The 21,780-nt window shown below is 43.2% G+C and overlaps 1 protein-coding gene across 3 annotated transcripts in view; it reads right to left on the reverse strand.

Annotated features, from left to right (window-relative positions):
* CDH13 (cadherin 13) overlaps positions 1-21,780 on the reverse strand; it is a 1,287,326-nt gene that overhangs the window by 583,124 nt on the left and 682,422 nt on the right. For all 3 annotated transcript variants that reach the window (XM_081807354.1, XM_081807356.1, XM_081807355.1), the window contains one exon: positions 12,924-13,132. In XM_081807354.1, coding sequence (XP_081663480.1) covers positions 12,924-13,132 — 209 coding nt within the window. The remainder of the gene's footprint in view (positions 1-12,923; positions 13,133-21,780) is intronic.

The raw sequence follows: 21,780 nt of genomic DNA on the forward strand, positions 1-21,780 counted from the left end.
GGTGCCAAATGCTTCAGAGAATTCAAGTGGGCTTAGGACTAAGAAAAAGTTTCAGGAAATCCACTGCTCAGTTTCTACAACCTTCCAGAGAGAACAATTTCCCCAAAATGTTGAGGGTAGGAGCCCCATTTTGGAGCACAGAGGTGTGAACTTGTGATGAAGTAGAGAGGTTGAGTGAAGACTATGCTTTGAAGAAGACTGGTGAAGGGAGGGGCAGTGATAAGAGGTGCAATGGCTTGGGGGAAATTTGTTCAGTCTGGGGAGATTTGAGAATGTTTGAAGATGGGGAGGATTCAGAGAGGAGGAAACAATGGATAGTATAGCAGAGAAAAGGCAGCATGTGATGAAAATAGAAGCACAAAGGAGCGACTTCAAGAGCACAAGTGAAGGGATGTGTCAAAAAGAGGGAAAGTCCGTCTCCCTCTGTGAGGGAAGGCAGTAGGTAGAGATGGAAGAAGGATAGGGAAAGCTCAGGTTGGAGGGTAGAAACCTGATATAGAGAGAAAGGCAAGGCCAGCTGCAGGAAAATTATAGGCAGTGGGGTAGGGCTTATTGCTTAAGACAAATCAGAAAATCTTGGAGTTGTGCTCAAGGTGATGAGCAATAAATTAAAGGTGAATAATTGCAGAGTAGCAATAAAGGTAGGAATCTGCAGGGAGGGAGTTGCTTTGGCTCCATAAGAGTGAATGCCTCATCAACCAAGTCCTTTCCACCTCACGCCTATCCTGTCTTCCAGAAAACTGTTTGCCTTTTAATGGGGCTTCACATCTATACCTATTGATATTGCCTTACTAATTTCAGCCCATCCTTACAGATACTTGAGTTGTTTTTGAATCTTGCATCTATCATCCAGTTAGGATCCCAGAGCTGTGAGATTTACAAACTAAAAAACATGTCTTCATTTATTTCCATCACAGGGGATGAACTCAATCAGCTAGGGCCATTGACTGCATGCATAGAAACCATTCTCTTGGCTGACTGGATTATTTTTTAGAACTTTTGGTTGCAGCTCTTCAACCAACCTGAATTTACTTTACTAATATTTGGTAATAATATTCAGTTCATATTTCCATAACTTGACAAAAAAGCTGTAAGATGTTTTGTTAAATGCTTTTTTGAATAGTCTGAGCACAAAGCATGGCTCCAAAATATTCTAGTTGTAAGACTATGGGCAAGTCAAGGTCTTTTCCAAGTCTTACTTTATTCATCTGTAAAATGAAGATAATAGTATCTATTTCATAGAGTTTCTGTAAAGATTAAATGACTTAAGAAATGCACTGAGAGTGGTGCCTGGCACCAAGTTAGAGCTATGTAAACACTGGCTATGATCAGCATTATTAACATCAATATCCATTCCATTTCTGGCATTTTTTACTCATTCAATAAGAGTGTATTCAGTGCCAGGTATTATGGTAAGTGCTAGATTCATAGCATTGGGCAAGTCAGTTAGAGCTTCTATCCTTATGGAGAATATAATTTTATTTTACCTTATAAACCAACACCAAAATAGTAAGACTTATACAGAATTTGAAAAAAAAAACATGGGGGGTAATAATAATAATAATTAAATACTATTATTACTAATAATTACTATTATTATTATTTTCATTGATTTTTCTTTGATTCAGTTTCTGGATCTTCTTTCGTAACTTTCTTTCTTGCTTCTTTAGAGAAAATGTTACCCAAAGGTCTGAATGAAAGAGGAAATCATAAGAAAACAAGGCAAAAAGAATGATGGTCATGCTCTTAGGGCTTAGGCTTTGCTAACAAGCTCCAAATTGAATAAGAAACTTGGAATAAAAAAGCAGTCGACCCTCAATTATGTGTGTTAACTGGGGTTTGTGAGAATGGACAGTGAAAGGAAGAAAACAATGCATCCTGATTTGCTGTCTTAAATCTCCTAGCACCAGCTTGAAAAAAAAAATAGTGGCAGTCAGACATCTGGTGAGAGTGCTGGGCAGGGGGCAGTCTTCAGAAAAAGCCTGGTTAGGTTATTCACACCATTCCATGGGTCTCTTGGAGAACTACCACTGTTTATAGCTTTGTAACTTCAAAGGAAAGGAGTTGTAAAAAGTTGCTGTCAACAGAAGCCCAATTTTCCTGACATACTGGGGGGTTGGTTGACAATGCACACCTTTTGTCAAAAGGATTTGCTGCAAAAAGATGGAAAATTGGAGGGACTATCTGATTTCCATAAAGAGCTGGGAGGCAGGAGAAACTGTGTAGACATCAGGGGAAGGAAGAACCCCCTCTTGGATCTCAGGGCCAGTTCCCTCTTACTGGTGGAGGAGACAATGAACAGAAGGGAAGATCCCACGTTGCCCCTTCTGAATTATAAGAAGGCTAGAGGGAAATCACTGGGGTCAATGGGGTCAGAGCAGGAAGCTCAGTCCAACTGAAGGCTGCCTCTCATTCATGGAGGGTATTTTAGAATTTGCTTGAATGATGGTCTCAAATTTTTTAAGCCCTTTTGGCCTTGGGCAGCCCTGGAATGTTTGTCTTACTCCATTCTGTAGGGAAGCTCTTTCTCTCTTTCTTTGTTTAAAGGCTTCCCCAACTGGCCATATTCACCAGTCTGGAGACTGAGACTTGCCAAGAGCGTTAAGATGCCATCTTTGTCAGTACGTGAATTTTCTCTCCTATGTGTGAGCCCACAGATATGTCAAAGTCTGAGACTGTATATGGGGTATTACTTAAAGTACTTTTTTTTTTGAGAATTTATCTTTTTTTTTGCATGATAGAGAAAGAAGAGCAGGTGTTAACAAAAATCTATTTTTTTTTTTAAATAAAAAAGTCATCATTCTTGGATGGCCACACACACATAATGTTTGCTTTATGATTGTTGCTATCTCTTGCCTTATTAAGACAGACAGAAGCAGGTCAGCAAATGAAAATATCCGGCCCTGCCTGGACTCCAGGAGGATATTGGTACTCTTGTTGTTGTTGTTGTAGCACCCCCAGGGGGGACAGAACTGGGGGTTCTATTTCTGTTAACAGGATCCAGGATAAAGACAAACTCTGATGAGATTAGATTGTGGGCACAGGTGGAAAATACTTCCTATTTGTGTGACCCCTTGACACACTTTGATATTTTTTCCAAATGCTCAGGCTTCTTAAAAGTTTGGGTGAAGACCCTATCATCTGACTGACCCAAGTGCTGGGGGAAAAAGGACGGAATGAATAGTGTGTCTTCTTCTCCCTGTTTCTTTGCTACCTAAATTTTGAGTATTGAGACCAAAGAACTAAATGGAGACTATCAATGTCTGTATCAAAGGCTGTGTGGAGTTTTTGTTTGTTTTGATCAGAAATGAGAACAAGACTCTCACAGAGTGGCCTAAAGGCATTTACATTTGGAAATCTTGCTTTTCCTATTAGGTTCTGTTTCCAAAGGTTCTATTCACGAGGAAAGTTTTTAAAAAGCATCATGACAATATGTGGCTTGTCCACCTACCTAAGATTTCCTCAGGATTCTCACTCGGTTTTGCATTTTTACTTTTATTATTTATTTATTTATTTATTTATTTATTTTAAATATTTTATTTATTTGAGAGAGAGAGAGAGCATGAGTGGGGGGAGGGGCAGAGAGAGAGGGAGAAGCAGACTCCCCGCTGAGCAAGGAGCCCGACATGGGGCACCATGACCCCGGGATCATGACCTAAGCCAAAGGCAGACACTTAACCGACTGAGCCACCCAGGCATCCCTCACTTTTGCACTTGTAAAAAATATTTCTAATCACTTTTAGTTTTCCTCTGCCATTTCATCTCTGATGAGAGCAGCCACACTGACAATGCCATGGTGACCAAGGATCTCCACATGCCAGGTAAGAGGAGGGTTTGAAAAGAGGATCACCCCAATATTTACACTTAAGAATACACTCATACTTGATTTATGGTAATAAGAAAAGATAGGGGGTTAGAAGCATATTAGAGAGCCCAGAAAAATGTGCATTCCAGCATAGTATCTTATTCCATCCAAGATACCAGGTGAAAATCTGTCTCTGATGATGCTCTATTGCTCTTACTTGAAAAGGCCCCAGCAGCTATTGGAAAGCAAGCTGTGGTTAGAACACTGGACCCAGGGATTCACTGCAGATTGGAATACTGAGGGCGCCGCTTGACCAGCTCTTGGACCTCAGACCTACCCTCCTGCTTCTTAGAGTCTCAGTTTCCTGACTCATAAAACACCAATAACACCATCTGCTTCAAGCCACTGTTGTGAGGATCACATCTATAGGATGCATATGAAAACAACATCTTAAATCATAATTAAAAAATATAAATGTGGGGCACCTGGATGGCTCCGTCGTTAAGCATCTGCTTTTGGCTCAGGTCATGATCCCAGGGTCCTGGGATCGAGCCCCGCATCAGGCTCCCTGTTCCACGGGGAGTTCTGCTTCTCCCTCTCCCCCCCTGCTTGTGTTCCCTCTCTCGCTGTGTCTCTCTCTGTCAAATAAATGAATAAAATCTTTAATATATATATACATACATATAAATATATATATACACATACATATAAATATATATATACATACATATATATATATACACACACATAAATGTAAGGCATTTTCCCCAGACTCTAGGACCATGAAGGTGAATGAGATAAATTCTCAAATAACAGGAACTTGCAGCCAAGGAGACATTAAACATTTGGGAAATCTTGTGCTGTTTCCATAAGCTTCTTTCTCCAGAGATTCTATTCATGAGGAAAGTTTTTAAAAAGTGTCAGGACAACACAGGACTTGTCCACCTACCTAAAATTTCTTCAGGAGTTTGCTCAGCTCTAACCACTTTTTAATTTTTCTATGTCATTTCATCGTCTTTACAGGAGAATAGAAAAGCACCAGTTCTGCTGTAAATGTCAGTATTACCAAAATAGACGTGACTACAGAAAATCAGAAAGCCCAGGCCCAGCTCCCAGTTCTGGCGCTTGCTGCAAATGCTGACGTTAGCTAAAGCAGTCAACCTGTCTGCACCCGGGCTCCTTCCACATCTGCAGGGAAGGAACCAGATCACCAATGACCCAGGTTGGTTATGAGGATCAGGGAAACAGACGTATGAGTGAGAGCATCTAAGACCATGCCCTAAATATGGTAGGCACTCAGCAGAGGACTCTTTCCCTCCCCCTTTCAAAATACATGAAGCCCTGTCCCACTGGAAGACATTTGCCGCCTGTGGCTATTAAACACTTAAAATCTAGCTAATCTACGTTAAGATGTGCTGTAACTGGAACACGTACACCGAATTCCAAAGGCTGAGTATAAATAGGAAAATATAAAAATTTCATAAATAATGTAAAAATTGGTTATTTGTTGACATGATAATATCTTAAAGAAATTATATATTATATATTGGGTTATATATATATATTATATTTATATATATGTGGGTTAAACTTGTGCGTGTGCACACACGCACGCAGACACACACACACACACAGTCTATGTTCATGAAATTTAACCCTGTACGGACATATTGGGTGTGTGTATGTATGTGTTACTATAAGGAAACTTAAAATTACGTATGTGGCTCACATGATTTTTCTGTTGGACCACACTGCTGCACAACATGAAATCCTGAGTTTTCACAAGCCAATAGGAGGCTGTTTTTAGTAATGTAGACTTTCTGTGGGATCAGTTATTTTTCCCCAAGCATTTCAATTAAAATTAATCTTCAGTATACAGTTTTCTTAGTTCTGATCCACAAAGCATTCTGTTATATGCTTAAATTAATGAATCAAAGGATGTCTTTTTATCTGTATTTGAATAGTATCCCGGAGCTAAGAATCATAAACAGAACAATTTAGGCATGTGTCAAAATGTAACAGCCTAATACCTTACTCTAGGCCCAATTCTTGTATCTGTACCATAATTTTCACACTATATATTTTCCCTAACTTGGGTGACAGTTAAATGGACACTCCCCTAATAGTAACTGGGGAGGCTTTTGCCACGCAGAGTGATCTTTCGCAGCGTTCTGAAATTATCACACGTGTTAAATCGGAGCCTATCCGCAGCTTTAATTCCTCGTTTCTTTACGGCCACTGTAAAATCCCAGAGTCGTTCTCCGCTGCAATGGTTTTAATACATATTTCTTGAGAGCGAGATCGATACCACTGACCAGGTTGACAGACTCCAAGCCACTCCCAGTCAATGTGATAAGATCTTAAAACAAGGCAGTTACCATAAGCTGGTGGCTCACATTCTCAGGGATGCTTTAAACGAACGAAGTCAAGTTCCCTGTGTGCGGCATGACAGGGGCCTGGGAGGTTGAATGGTATAATGGCCCAAGCAAACAGGATTCAAATGGTTGGCTCAGAGGTGATAAAAATCGGAGTTCATCTCAGTAACACATGTGCAAAAATATTTTTGTCTAGAACGTGTGGGATCGGGAAAGATGGTGAAGGAATATACAGAGGTGAGAGCAACTCACTGTATACTTCAGTTAAGAGTCACCAGTCTGTGACTGAGACCCTCTGTTAGCACTGGGATAGGCAGGATAGTAAAAAAAAATTTTTTGTATACCCCATGCTGGCATCTAGACAAGGCTGGGAATACAGATAGCCACTGCTTCACAGATGAGAAAACTGTACTTCAAAAGAGTTAGGGTACTTTTCAGTACCACCCAAATGGCAAGTATTAAATGTGTGATTAGATCCCAACTTGGGGTGATTCCAGGTCCCCGTGCATATCATGCACAGCTCAGCTAAATGTCACAGAGCATGCACATGTGCAGGACAGTAGCTACCCAGCTGCTGCTTTGGGGCCCCCAGACCCACAATCCCTCAAGGTACTCAACACATGGAACCCGAGACTCCAGACAGGGGGTTCACCGCCCTGATCCCCACCAGGGCCAAGATACAGATTTAGCAGCAATATTAACATCGGCAGCTGAGCAGTCAATGGCATGTTTTATATTTTTATTTTAAACATTAGAAACAAAAACAACTGTTTCCTCCCAAGTTGTTCCTTCTTCTGATTGCTCCTTTTATTTTATCTTTCTGGAACTATTTGCATCCTCGTTCTTGAAATTGGATTAGGAGCCAAATTTATGTCATTTAAATGAAGAGTTTACAGTGATGGTGATCCACCAAGATAAGCAATCCTTACATTTAGCTTTTTCAGTGTCTGTCATAACTTTCTCTATTCATTCTATTTGGAGGGGGGGAATGTTTTAAATGGCAAAAAAGGGGGAGGAAATTTTTTTTTGCATTTAATAAAACAACTTCATTCAGAGACCAGTTTCCTTTTACTAAGAACACCACATATTGACTTCTAGTGAACAAGCGTAAATGCTTCATAATTAACTTCTAAATACTGCCGAGTCTCTTGGTGTTTATTAAGCGGACCCATAGAAACTGAGAGTCCTGGAAGATTAGTCAGTGTTCCACACCCAGTGGACACCTGAGGAGTGAAATGGTAATGATTTCAGTTCACGTGGAATTATCAATACCCTACAGGTGGTAGACCAGATAGAATTCGGTCATGATGGGCAGGGGAGGGAGGGCTGGGTTGTCTCGATTTGCCAGGCTCCTTTGCTGAGCATTTATTATAGTCTGGCTTGGATGATACAGCGATGAGGACTAACTGGCATTTTCATGGCACTCACTCTGTGCTGGCCACTGCTCTAAACGCTTTGTATATATTCACTCATTTAATCCTCACGCCATCTCTATGAAGTCGATTCTATTGTGAACCCATTTTACAGGTGAGGGAACTGGAGCAGAGGTGGTAAGTGCAGCGCTGGGAATCAAGGCATCGTGGTCCCTGAGTTCAGGAGTTCAGAATGGAGATGGGAAGTAGCACAAATTAAATCAGGCAGTTAAAATTTAGTGCTGTGATCAGGGAGCCAGGCGGGGTTCTATGAGGAACATGGAGGAAAAAAACACTTAATGATCTGGGGGGAACAGTCAGAGAGGTGTCCCTAAGGAAGGGAAATCTTGGCGGGCCCAGAAGTATCAAAGGAGCTAGCCAGGTCAATTGGTGCTGGCCATGGGGCCGCTGGGGCCATAGCGAGGGGGCCGCCACCAGCTGGGGCTATAACTTGGCCAGTTCAAGAAACCACAGTGGTTTGGTATTGGAGTGAGGAGCCCAGAGTTCAGTGCAGGGAGTGGTGTGAAGGTGTCATGCATTCTACTCAGGCGTTTATTCAAAAGACAGTCAACGAATACCAACTGCATGTCAGGCACTGTGCAGAGTCCTAGGGATACAGCCATGGACACATCGGAAAAGAATGAAGTAAGGAAGGAAGGAAGGAAGAAAGGAAGGGAGGGAGGGAAGAAATAGGAAGGAAACACTATATTTCTGCCTCCAGGGAGCTTGTATAGTCTTATCAGGGAGCCAGACTTTAAACACCTGAAATAAATGCATAATTTACAAACTGAGAAGAAGGGCACGAAGGAGCAGAACCATTACTACCAAGGGAGACCCTCCTTTGGACAGGGAGCAGGGAAAGCTCTTGGAGGTCAAGCATTTCAGCAGGTCAAGCCACTTAGAGATGAAAGGAACCAGACTGGAGGGAAGGCTGCAGAGACCAGCCAGGCTCAACAGTGAAGGGCCCTTTCAGACACCTATGAAGGCGACAGAATATTATCCTAGGGGCCAGGTGGGCTGATGAGCTAGCAAGGTCCCATTAAGCAAGGAGTAAAGTGATCAGATTTGCATTTAAGACAGCCCCAGTGTGAGAACTGGATCCAAGCCGGCAGCCCGCAGGCTCCCACACCCCTACCTCCCGTTGCATTGTGCATCTCCTGCTCTGTTCTTGAGGACCCAGCTGTCCAGGTCATGGGTACCTAAATTCTACAGCTGCTTAGAGTGTGAACGCCCACATTTCAAGATGAAGCTGGTGGGCACAGTCTCTTTTAGCTCTCAAACTGGAATTCAAAATAAATTTCTACAAGCTCCCTGATGTTCTTACCTCCCAGCCTGACTTCCTCCAGTGCTGTAACTGATGTCAGTATTCCTTGCTATAATCTACAGTCACAGAAGCTACAACTTCTTAAGTCAGAAAGAAAAAATAAATAAAAAGATGGCTTAAAAAAAATTTTTTTTTAGTGCTAGACGTGAAATTGAGGTTGATGAGTCCCATTTGCACAGCGGGTAAAGACGTCTCTACCTAAGATGCATAAGGAATGAAACGGAGCTTGCCCATATAAACCGTTGGAGCCCCCTATCCAAAGTAAAAATAAACAAATAAAAGCGAGCACTCTGCTGTCTTCCCATTCACTGTTGTCAGGCAGTGAGGGATAGCAGACTCAGTGCGGACAAGCTACTGTCTGTGCAGACATACTTTCACGAGCGCAGTTCATCATTACCTTCCCCAGGCTAGAAACCCCTCCTGTAAGCATGGTATGCCTTGGCCCTTCCATACCAATCCTACCTCCCCTGTCAAAACATGAGGGACTAAGCTGCTCCTCTGCCCTCTCCAGTCTAAGGTGATCTTACACTGTCCATATAGAGAGGTCCTAGCTTCTGGGCAACCCACTCAAAATGCAGAGACAGCTTGGGAGTCTATAATTAAGCTATTAACAAATAGACTTCACAGGTTTAGGCTTTCTGGCTTCACTTTCTCCTCCTTCCCTTAATCTCCGCCTTCTGTCTCCTGGCCTCGGTGAGATCACTTAACCCCCAGTAGCTATTCTTTCTCTAGAGGTTCCAATATGATACCATTGTTAGGATGGGTCACCTGGTGTTCTGGGCTGTGCCCAACAGAATGATTCTGTGATGCAGATTATTCTTACCCCTGTCTCATAGATAAGGATGTTGAGGTTTAGGGAGTTGGGTAGCTTGTCCAAAGTCACAGGTCATAGGTGGTGGAGGAGAAATTTGAACCCACTTAAGTTCAACACCAAAGCCAAAGCCTTACCACTATACTGTTCTTCCCCTAAGTGTTTACCCTAAGATCTAGTCCCATATTTTCTGTCATCTCTATCAAGATGTCCCCATGAGCCACCAACTCAACACATCCAAGCCTGACTAAGCAAGCGCCTTTCCCAACCACCCCTTTTCTGACTGGTCCAATCCACCTCCATCCTCCTAGCCTGCACAGCTTGGAGTCACCCAAATGCTAAATCCTGGCTCTTTCCTCCTTCAAACCACACCTGCCATTTGTTGGTTTCTTCCATTGCTACTGTATTGCTCTGACTCGTGCCCTCATCTCTTGACCCATGGGTGGGAAAGAGAGTGAATGTTTGTACGGAGAGGCCAGATCTCAATCTCATTTCTGCCAATTTCAAGCTAGGGGATCTTGGCCAACTTTTCACATCTGGAGGAAGGGGTGAAGTCAGCAACCCCACGGGGGAGGGTTGTGAGGATTAAAAACAATGGACACAAAGCACAGACTGAGATGTACACCCTTGAGAGAGTCCCACTAAATAATATAATTTCTCACTCACCTCTATGTCCTCAGTTTCCCCCATCTGTAAAGAGAGCACAGTAGCACATGCCTCATAGGCGGTGGGGGAGATTTATTGAGTCAGCATTTGGGGCCCATGAGGGCCATGAACGTGCTGGCTCTGTTACCAGCCCAGCTTCCACTGCCCGATCTGTTCTCTAAAAGGCACAGGAGAGCAGTCGGCCTTGGTGCCCTGCTTAGGGCTGTTTCAACATACTCGTTCGTTTTCCCTCCCCGCCCAGGAGCGGGGCTGACTGAGGGCTCAGTGCTTCCCCTCTCTAGCAGCTGGCTACTTGGCTGCACATAGGAGGGCCTCAAAATACCAAATGAATATCTCTTATGGACTGTGTTCTCCTTGGAAGAATTCTTTGGCTAGCTATATTGTTTCCCTATCTTTTTTTTTCTTTTTAATTTTTTTGGACTTTTTATTACAGACACATCTGGGCAGCTTCACGAGGCCTATTTTCAAACCTCATGAAATTACTGGAGGCAGGAGGGGAATGCCCCGTTCTGCTGGGGTCCGGCAAAGTGCACGGTGCCACGGCCTCCACCAGGCTTTATAAGAAGCTGCCGATGGCAGCCAGGCTTTGTGGACAATGGGCTCAGACAAAGGCGAATGAGAAACGGCTCTGAGGGGCCTGGCCTCCAGGAGGGTGTCTCTCTGGGACTCAAGAGGCCAGTTCTTCAAGACTGAGTCTCTTCGTACTGAACCCCAGGTCTCAGAGCCTATCAAGGTGGGAGTCTGTCCTGGGAAGTGCCCAGAATTCCCTCTGTTCTGCTTTAAGCTAAGCAGGATGACACTGTCTTTTCTGGATTTAAAGAGGAACCTTTCATCACGATGAACAATGTCTGTCTAAATACATCCCATCCCACATGCAAACCCCCTTATGTGAGTTTCTGTACCATTTACTTGTTCCTAAGAAGCACTTTGTGCTGCACATCCCAGCAATTTTGGTACTTTAGATATTTACCAAGTCATTTATATCGCAAGTTAGTGAGAGGCTGTGAAATGGTTAAAGTAAGAGAAAAGCTTGCTCTCGTGGTGCCAGTGGGTTGACACACTGGACATATTCATCAACATCCTGTTTTCTTTGAAAATATCGGTGGCACACTGTGGATTCATCTTTAGCTTGCTATCTACCCTTAACTCACAGATTCACAGATATGAAGGGGAATTGTGGAGTCTGTCCGGTCTAGGGATGACAAATATATTCCATCCCTGGAAACATCTCTGAATGATCGATGGATAGTAGCTCCAGAGCACTGTATTGGGAAAGATACTCAGGTCAAGCTGGGGACAATTAGCCATATCTGCCATGAGTATGATGACAGAATGGGGCGATGCACATGCCACTTATTAGCCATCCCAGACTGTTTCACCCCTCCAGTCTGCAGATAAAGGAGTTTGATGATTCTTTCAAGATCACACAGACAGTCTCTGTCTCTGCTCCCCAGCTGTAGAATCGGTGTTCGTACCAACCCCCCACCCTCCACCGCTGAACAAAAATTCGCAGATAAAGCAAGGTTATGGGGAGTGTGGCAGATGGAGAAAGGCAGCAAAAATCAAGGCTTTGAAAAATTGGGTAAGAGCGGACCATCAAGCAGGAGCAAAAGCTAGCCACACCCAGCTGGGAACACACCATTATTATTGTAATTGTTTGGTCTGGGTCTTGCTGTGCGCCTTTCCTTTCTATCAAGAAACCAGAGTCTTTAAAATCTTGATGAAGGAGGGGTAGGTGAGTCCACGGTAGCAAAAAGTCTCTGGATGACACAGTCTTGAAGTCTAAAGGGCAGTTGGTAGCATTCTTAAAGTGTGTAAACATGTACACAAGTACAAGGATCAGCATATGTGTGCATCTTGAAAGGAACGGGCACTAGATCATGCCCGCCCAAGCACCATTTCCCACCCTCAGACAACAGCATGCTGATTTACTTTGAGTAACTACCTCTTTCACTCTCCGCCCATATGTCTTAGGTGGGGCTGACTCCACCCTGGCTTCAGGATGAGACGCGTGACTCAGACTTGGCCAACTAGAGCATCGCTACCCAATGGACACAGTGACTAGTTCAAGGATGAACATGTGATCTAATGAGAGCCAATAAGATTTGATTTCAAGCATTTGTTGGCATTATCAGGAAGAGGCGCTTTCTCAGGGGACTTCAGGCTGGGAAAATGAAGTAGAGCTGCTGAGATCTCCACATTGGAAGGCAGAGAAAGACGTGACTGTCTAAAAGTGAAGCCAACAGAAGGGAAACAGAACCACAAATGGGTAAGGATCAAAGCTGATGTCATAACTGGGCACTGGTACACTGCCATGCCTGAAGGCAGAGTTACTCTGAAATAGTTGCCTCCTTAGCCAATAAATGCCCACATACCACCTCCCCCGAATAGTTTTCTGAGTTGCGTTGTTGTCCTTTGCAACAACAAAGAAGTCTTGGCCAATAATAAACCAAAGAACTATTTTCCACATAAGACATACAGACCCCAACGTTCCTCTGTGGACCCAGTTTATCCCAAACAGCTGTGTTACCTGCAAGGAGCCCTGGATGTCTTTCCCCCCGACAATCACGAGTTCTGCCATGTCTTCTACATGGGGAGTCCGGGCATGGATGAACAGAGTCTTGCCTACCGCAGTTATGTTTTTCAGGGCAACTAAGCTGCCATCATTGTTCACCTTGAAGTATGGGCTTGAGACCTCATAGTGTAGCTTGTTGTTTCCCTTGCAGTCACTGAAGGTCACTGGGGAAAAAAACAAACCAAAACAGAACAGGTGAACAAAAACAGAAAGAGTGTCAGTAGGTTGGGCAGTTTACTGCTGGAGAAATCTCTGACCATTAAATGTGGGTCACTGCTCCCCACCCAAATCTACAAATGCTTCCCCTTATCCCACAGCACCCCCCGTAGCTCTCTAGCTCTGATTGTGCTGGGAAACTTCATTCATTCTAGATCTGTCCTTGATCACCTGCCATGTTCTAGGCAGGTACTAAGCACTGAGGATGCAGAGATGAACAGGATCTTTTAAGACAGCAGCTCAGGGTTCCAGAGAGTGGTTTGAGAGAGAAGAGAGGCCAAGAAAACCAGTCAGTCTGGTGTTGTACCAATCACGCCTGGCTCAGATTAACACAGTGGTGGGATAGATGTGGACAAAATTCCTATAGTTGAATGGCTAAGTCATGTTTGGGAAGGAATAGGAGAAGCAGCTGTTCTTGTGGGCAAGCACAGAATTGTACTGCTGGCCTTCTTTCCTCACCCCACTTCTGTTTCCTCAGCTCTCTACTGAACAGACTTGTTTGTTTAGTAAACCTTTAACAGAAGCATAATACAGATACAGAAAAAGCACATAAATCAGAATGTACAACTTGATGTATTTTCATAAAGTGGGCATGCCCTTATACTCAGGGCCTAGGCCCAGATACAAATACTACCAACCTTCCCCTTCCCCTCCCTCCTGAGCCACAATCCCCAGCTTCCTCCTTGAAGGCTGCACAATGCCGACTTCTAAAACCATAGGTCTGTTCCACATGCGTTTGCACTTCATAAAAATGGGATCATCCAGTGTGTGCTCTTTTCTGTCTGGATTCTTCCACTCGATATTATGTTTGTGAGATTCATCCATGTGTCTGTGAGTCACAACAGTTAATCCTAACCACTGTGTAGTACTCCAGTATGTGGCTCTAATGAATTTCTCTTGATGGGCATCGGGACTATTTCCAGTTTGGGGCTCTCAAAATATTGCTTCAAGGAACTTTCTTGCGTGTCTTTGGTGACAACATCTACCTTGGTCTGAGCACACTGTTAAAGCCATATAAATATTTGATGAACTAAGCTGATCTTTCTGTTCTGGGAGATAATTCTTACGGTGATAATAACCATATTAGCTGATAATGATAATAGCTAACGTGAATTGAACAATTCCCACACGCGAGGCTAAGTGTCAAGCATTTTACATGCATTATCTTATTTAATCTGCACAACGAATGAGGTACTTTTTTGACCCCAGTTTATAGATAAGGTAACTGAGGCTTGGAGAGAGCAAAGGAGGTGCCTCCCACAGTTTGTAAATGTGGAGAGACACATAAATTGTTTCATTATTATCGATTAGCATTCATCCACTGAAGGCACGCTGCTCAAATGACAGGGCCTGCTGGTTGGCTAGGATGCTGGCTGGTTCTGGCCCTGGCCCCTGGGCAGGACCCAAGGAGACAGACCGAACTGGGGAGGACTGGGAGTGAGGAAAGACATACAAAAGTTTGTGGGGTTCTAGTTTCGCCTTTCCCTTCCTTTCCTTCCTTTCTTCCTTCCCACATCCATTACTCCCTTCCACAAATATTAACTAGGAATCTATATTATGCTAGATGCTGGGTTTATAATGTTGAGCAAAGATGGACACAGTCCCTGGGTTGAAGTATAGTCGGAGAGAAAGACAGTAATTCAATACCCTTATAAGTAACAGAGGACCTACTCCAGGCAGAAAGAGCCACATGTGCAAAGGTCCAGTGGCATTCAGGGGATTGCAAATAAGCCAGTGAGATGGGCACAGAGAGCAGGGGAGAAAGTGGGGAACAGAGAGTGAAGATCAGCTGGAAATGTGGGGCCTGGAAGGCCACATCAAGACTTATTCCTTGAAAAAAGATTTGGACCCTCCCAACACAACTATAGAACCAACTTGCCTCTACCTGAGTCTCATACAACTACAGCTCCCCAGTGCAAATGATGCAGCACTCAAGGTCCTCCATGGCTAAGCCGTCCATTGGCCTCGCCTCTGGCCTCTGCCCTCACTCTGTGCCTCATGCATTACTCACCTCTGCGCCAGCCTACACCTACTGTATTCTCCTACCTCTCTGCTCATTTTGCTCCCTCTGTGCAGAAGTCACTTCCCACCTTCCTCACCCTGTTAAATCTTAGCCATTCTACAAGAGTCAGCTCCATAACTTGTCCAAATATCCTCTTTGTGTTCCCCAAGTTTCTTGCACACAGGATCTTTTATATCATGTTATAGCAATATGCCCATTTTATGTATCTGTTTTTCTCATCAGAACCAAGAGCCGAGGGATGCCTGGGTGGCTCAGTCAGTGAAGCATCTGCTTTCAGCTCAGGTCATGATCCCAGAGTTTTGGGATCGAGTCCCGCATCGGGCTCCCTGCCCAACAGGGAGCCTGCTTCTCCCTCTCCCTGTTCTCTGCCACTCCCCCTGCTTGTACTCTCTCTCTCTCTCAAATAAATAAAATCTTTTTTTAAAAAAAGAACCAAGATCAGAAACTGAATCTTTCTTCTTCTCATTATTCATCTCTAGATCTCTAGCAATGAATAGAATGCTTTTGCATACAGGAGGCATTCAATAATGATTATACTTAATTCAGTTGCTCTCCAGGGGCAAAATGATACTCTAATAGGGGTGGACTGAGGGCATGGTACTTCTTTAATGCTGGGAGCAGAAGCTGCTGCAAGCAAGGGCAGGAATTGAGAAAGAAGGTCCCTAGGCCATTCTTGTCTTAGATGAGCAGGGGGAGGAGCAGAGGGAGAGAATCCCAAGCAGGCTCCAAGCCCAGTGCAGGGCCCAACTTGGGTCTGGATCTCACAACCCTGAAGTCACGACCTGAACTGAAATCAGGAGTCAGATGCTTAACCAACTGAGCCACTCAGGCGCCGCTGCTGTCATGAAATTTCAATGGCACAGATATGCTGCATGTCTGTGTACTTACGTACCTCTGTGCTTTATACACACACAAAGGCAATGTTTTGCCCCTCCCCCATGCCACCCTCTTGGGGGTATCATAGCCCCACTGAAAATGCATACTCTAAAAGCATCATTTTCCATTTTACGGGAAAACAGACTGAGCCTCTGAGATTGAGATTTTGCTCGAGTTCATACACCCAGAGAAAGCAGGAACCTGTCCCCAGTCCATCTGTCTACCTCCATAATTTAAGCTCTCAGTACATTCATTTCCTGGGAATTGATGCATAAGAGGGAATAGGGCAGTTGCCCCATCCTGACCCCTGAAGGCCACTCACTAATCCCTCTGGGCTTCTCAGAGGTCCCAAATAAGGGCGTAGTGAGAGACCACATCTATATTCAGGATCTGGCACATCATAGGCACCCAGTATATTCCAGCTTTCTTCCCAGCTTGCTCTGTCAAATAACTAAGGATTGCAAAACTGGGTCTCTCTTTTAGACACCTTTACCAATTCAAGAGCAGATGCTTTAGACTGTGGTTTTTTCAAGGCTATGAGAATCATCTGGAGAGCATTTTAAAACATAGCAATACCTGCTCAACTCCCAACCAAGTTTCTGATATAACCAGGCTGGGCTGGGGTCTGGGCACTGGTATCCCTTTAAAGCTCCCCAGATGAATCTAATGCAGCTAAGGGCCAAAAACCAGGACCTCAGACAATGGACTGCTTGTCAAGATGCCAGGTTTCCACATTTCCCAGCCATCCTTGGCACAGAGAGGAGGTTGGGGACCTAGCATGCCAGGAACTACTCTTCCCATGCCCTAAGAAAGGGCAGTTTTAATGGTAGGTTTCTAAGCCGTTTTCCAAACCCGGCACATGTGCAGCAGCCCTGTGACCTTGGGCAGACACCCATCCTCTTTGTACCTCAAGGTCTTCATCTGTAAAGTGGGACAAATAGTAGTACCTCCCTCACAGGTACTGTAATTCTTATGGTGAGCATTCAACATGATCATACATACCTACATGCATAAAACACTTAGGATGGTGCTCCATGAATAAGAATTATTACCATCATTACTCCTGTAATTGTGGGCATTAAGGAAACTACTTTTTTCCTTTTCCTACATAGCTTCCTGCTTCCAGCTAGTTTTCCACCTGCCTCCTGGGTCCTTCCATCTCTTTCTAGTCAGGTACCCATGCTCTGGCCTGCTGGGCCAAGTGTGGTTACTATGGAGACGGTTACTAGAGGCGCTTCTGCTGGGGCCAAAGGAGTGAGGCAGATGATTCTGATCCAGACTGGACCATCTTTGAATCTTCCTACTCTTCTTGGCAAAGCCCTACCTGTCTCACGTGAGAGGTTGTGAAGGAAAAAATGACATCAAAGAAGCGAAATCACAGTGCTCCACCCATAGTAGACTCAACAGAGTTTCATTAAATGTTCTTTAAATGGATTGTTTGTACAGATAACTTCCTACCAATCTAAACTCTTATTTTTCCAAAAAGCATGACACCACACCGAAGGCTTTACACTCATGATTGCAGTGAATCCTCACATGACCAATTTGAGGTAGATTATTTGTTTCCTCTCTAGAAACTGAGACTTAGGGGCACCTGAGTGGCTCAGAAGGTTAAGCATCTGCCTTCGGCTCAGGACATGATCCCAGAGTCCTGGGATCCAGCCCTGCATTGGGCTCCCTGCTCAGCAGAGAGCCTTCTTCTCCCTCTCCTTCTCCTGCTCCCCCTGCTTGTGCTCTGTCAAATAAATAAATAAATAAATAAATAAATTAATTAATTAATTAAATATCTTAGAAAAAAAGGAAAATGAGACTTAGTGAGGTTGAATGAGGGGAAGGCCACACAGTTCATGATAGTCTGCCCGGGCAAATATACTCCCTCCTTCAAACACTCCGCGTCCAGCTCACATTTTCACCATATTTTCATAGCAGATCTATTATTCACTTAATATTTTTCTTTTATTTGTCTCACATTATTTATTCTCACAAAATTATTTGAAGATAACATTTATAATATATATTGGATGGGTCAGATGTCCTTTTTTTTCCCCCAATAATGTTAAATTAAATCTAAGGAGTTAAATAAAAACACATGTTTGTCTTTGCAGACACTAAAGCCCTCAGAGTGATGTGAGTCCCACCCTCCAAAAATGCTGGCCTGGGCTACATTCCTCTCTGCATATCCCTCATTTAGATAAATTCATGCCTGGCTCCACCCTAACTCAGGCTTATAACCTAAAAGGGATCTGATAGAATTCCATATGATTATTCGATATCATCTAGGAGGTCTTCTGATATTTGAAAGAATATGTCTAACATAAATAATGCAAGTTTGAGAAAGATGCACACCTTAGAAAAAGCACAAAACTCGACCTCGCCGATGACAGCAGCTTCGGCCGTATCTAAATGGCAGATCTGGAGTATATGAGGAATACTTGGTCAAAAGAGAAACAGTTTACCACACTCATATTTGACTTCTTCCTCCCAGAAAAACAGACTCTACTTCCCCACCGATTATAATCTCACCTTAAATTCCCCATTAAAGGGTGCAACTCATAGCATCAGCCCTGCATCATTGTCTCATTTAATAACTTTGTTGAGACACCAAAATATCAGTGATTCTCAAACTTTTTAATAGAGATCAAGTCAGTGCATATTTGGGGGCACAGAGTTCAAAGAACATATTAAGGATGAAATTGAATAGTTTATGTCTACCTATTTTTTTAAATGTTTGTTTCTATAGAGACACCCTCCTAAGTATCTTGGAATGGCACCATGAGGATAACTGAAAGGGAAAATTCTAATAAAAAATTAAGTTTGTGGACAAATATTCAAAATCTCTATCTGAGGGAGAAAAGAAACTATACTATTATGAACCTACAAAGGACTTCCTTACATAGTTTATCCCTGTGGCATTTAAAATAGATTCTAGAAAAAATATATATATACATATAATATACTGTACGTGGGGATTTATTGGAATCAATTGTACAACATCATTTTTTGAGATAATCTTTGAACACCCCAGGAGAAGAAATGGGGAGTGAAAACTCCCCACCTGGGGGAAAAATGCAAATTAGACAAATGGCACCACTCAGCGTTTCAATTATGCTTTCAGCATGTTTCCACTCAAAATGTCCTCTGGGCTTAATGCAAATGTCACAAAAAGACAAACTTTAGCTGGGAGACAAAACCACAATTGAAATGGGAAGTTTGGCACGTGAATTAAGGGGCTTAATCTTCCTGACCTTGATTTTATACTTTTTTCTTTCTTTCTTTTGAATGTGGTTCTTAAGGATGAAAATCCAAAAGGCATAGATTTCTTACCATCTTGAAATGTGTGAGTGGTCAAATTAAGCCGTATTATGATCCCAGGAAATACGAAAATGCAAATGGATTTAAATTTATCTGCAAAATATAGATCAGCCCTGCTCATGTAGATAGGTATGTACTAAAATACGGACTTTGTGCTACTCTGGTAAGTGTTTTGGGGTCAGTCTATGATCCATACACTCACGCCTTAGATGGGCAAATGGTCCTAAATACATACATAGATACATACACACATACATACATTTGTAGAGACATGAAAATTGGTCTGTATGTAAGTGAAAAGGCCTCTTAGAGTTGGTGTTCAGACTACTTGTACCCTTGGGTGAGGATGCGTGTGGGTCGGGGGCCTGTGGGCTCTGCATCAGTCTTCCCAAGAGCTGCATCTCCCTACAGGTAGATATGGTTGGATCTACAGATAATCTACTTCTAGCAATCTCCACTCACACACAGAAGAAAGTAGCATTGTTTGAGCAGTATGATGGTAAAGGAAAAAGTCCTGATTCATATCATTTGCCAATGTCTATGGTGTAAATATTCTAAACATAGCTGATCTCAGCTACCAATGTGCCTTCAATTGGCTTGCAGATTTTCTAGAAGCTTAACAACCAGCTCTCAGGAGTCCACGTACTAGCTGACTGCAGCACACCACTGAGACCAGCCAATGACTCTGTGCAGCAGAATACAAATTATTTACTCTCCCTTAGGCTATACCAGATATCCCGGTACCCCTGACCTAGTTAGTAAAACAGAATCCAGTTGTTCCATTAGCCAGAAGGGCCTGCATATTGGTTGATTTGCTAGTCCTTGCTGGGACACAGAAAGCCATGCCTTTCTGACAGCTGAAGTAGCACTTAATTCGGATATCAGATGGACTCTCCCCAGGATACAGAGCAAGACTAATTGCTTTTCACATCCCTCAGTATCCCACTGGCATCCAGAGGTACCAACTTCCTTTAAAAGAACTCACAAGGCTTAGTCCAGAGGCTCTATGGATTTGCCCAACTGAGAGAAACAGAAAGCATTCCCTGTGGTTTCCCCGAACACCTTCATTTCTCAAATATTCTAGCCAATCAAACTTTCATTAACATATGTTTAGTCCTACCCACATTGGGCCAGATCCCTGGATGATAAAATAGGCACCTCCTCCGGTCTTCATTCATTTTACCCTCTTGATTAATGAGGGTACCGAACTGTATCCTATAATCCATGTTTGGCCAGGAATAAGCACTGACATCTGCAGACCTTCTGTAAGGTTATGGGCATGGTCTCAACCACGACTGATTAGCTCAGGAATAGATTTCACCTCCGAAGGCTTTATAGCTTTGATAGGTGCAAGAATGCACAGTCTTAATACCATCTTATGTTTCAATTCCAACTTCCATAAAATAGAGTTTCAATTCTATCATGTCAGGCAAAGATACCATAGTGAATGATCTTGTCAAGTGATCTTCTGCAGAAACCTATTTTTACCATGTAAACCCTTAAGGGCTTCCTCTTGGAAGAAGACAGAGCCCACATCTGCTTTCAGGGGATTTTCTCTGCCTACCATTAAAACTGAGTTGCTAGTTTTGAAACTAGTCTTTTCTGTCAGGGTGTTACATTTTCCTCTCATTACAGATTCTTTAAAACATGGCAGATTGTTTCCTGAAAGAATACTGTGTATTGTCTATCCCATGGTACTTATAATCACTATAAATTTGTATTTCAAATTCGAATTACTTTCTGTGGCATAGCGCCTGATACAATATACACTCAACCCTGTTCATTGAATGAATAAACAGCAGAACAGCAACCTGACAGCTAAGCAAATTTGAAACTCTCCAAACAAAAGTGAGAATGATGGCCTAAACTCATATGAAGATTTGAGTAAGCCGACTGAAAGTCACCCGATCAGTGAAATATTAATCACAGACTCAGTAGCTTTGAGAATCACCAAGTCTCAGACTTATAGGGATTGCCTCTCTGTGATTTCATAGTACCAGCACGTGGCTCTTACATAGCCTTTAGTTTTTGAGTTATCTAGTAATTATGTGCAAACATGCCTCTGTTTAATGTAATGGTAAAGGTAAATTAATGAGAAGAGAGATTTGCTCCACTACAACGTTCAAAACTTTTGGCCTTGCAGTTGGAGTTGTCTGGGGACACATGGCAATGTGTCCTGGCTGAGCCTAAATTGTGATTCAGATCCTGATTGTGTCTGATGCAATCAGACCTGTGATTTCCCAAGTACCTCTCAATTGCATGGGCAGATCTACATAGGAAGGAAGGGGCTTGTCAGGAGGACAACTTCTACATGAGCACTTAGAGAAATGCAGAAACAGAAGGAAGACAGAGAGAACTCAATATTGGTTTCCTAGTCCAGCCCCA

Source organism: Leptonychotes weddellii, chromosome 16 (assembly GCF_054177405.1).
Source record: "Leptonychotes weddellii isolate Sample4059 chromosome 16, ASM5417740v2, whole genome shotgun sequence".
NCBI lineage: Eukaryota > Metazoa > Chordata > Mammalia > Carnivora > Phocidae > Leptonychotes > Leptonychotes weddellii.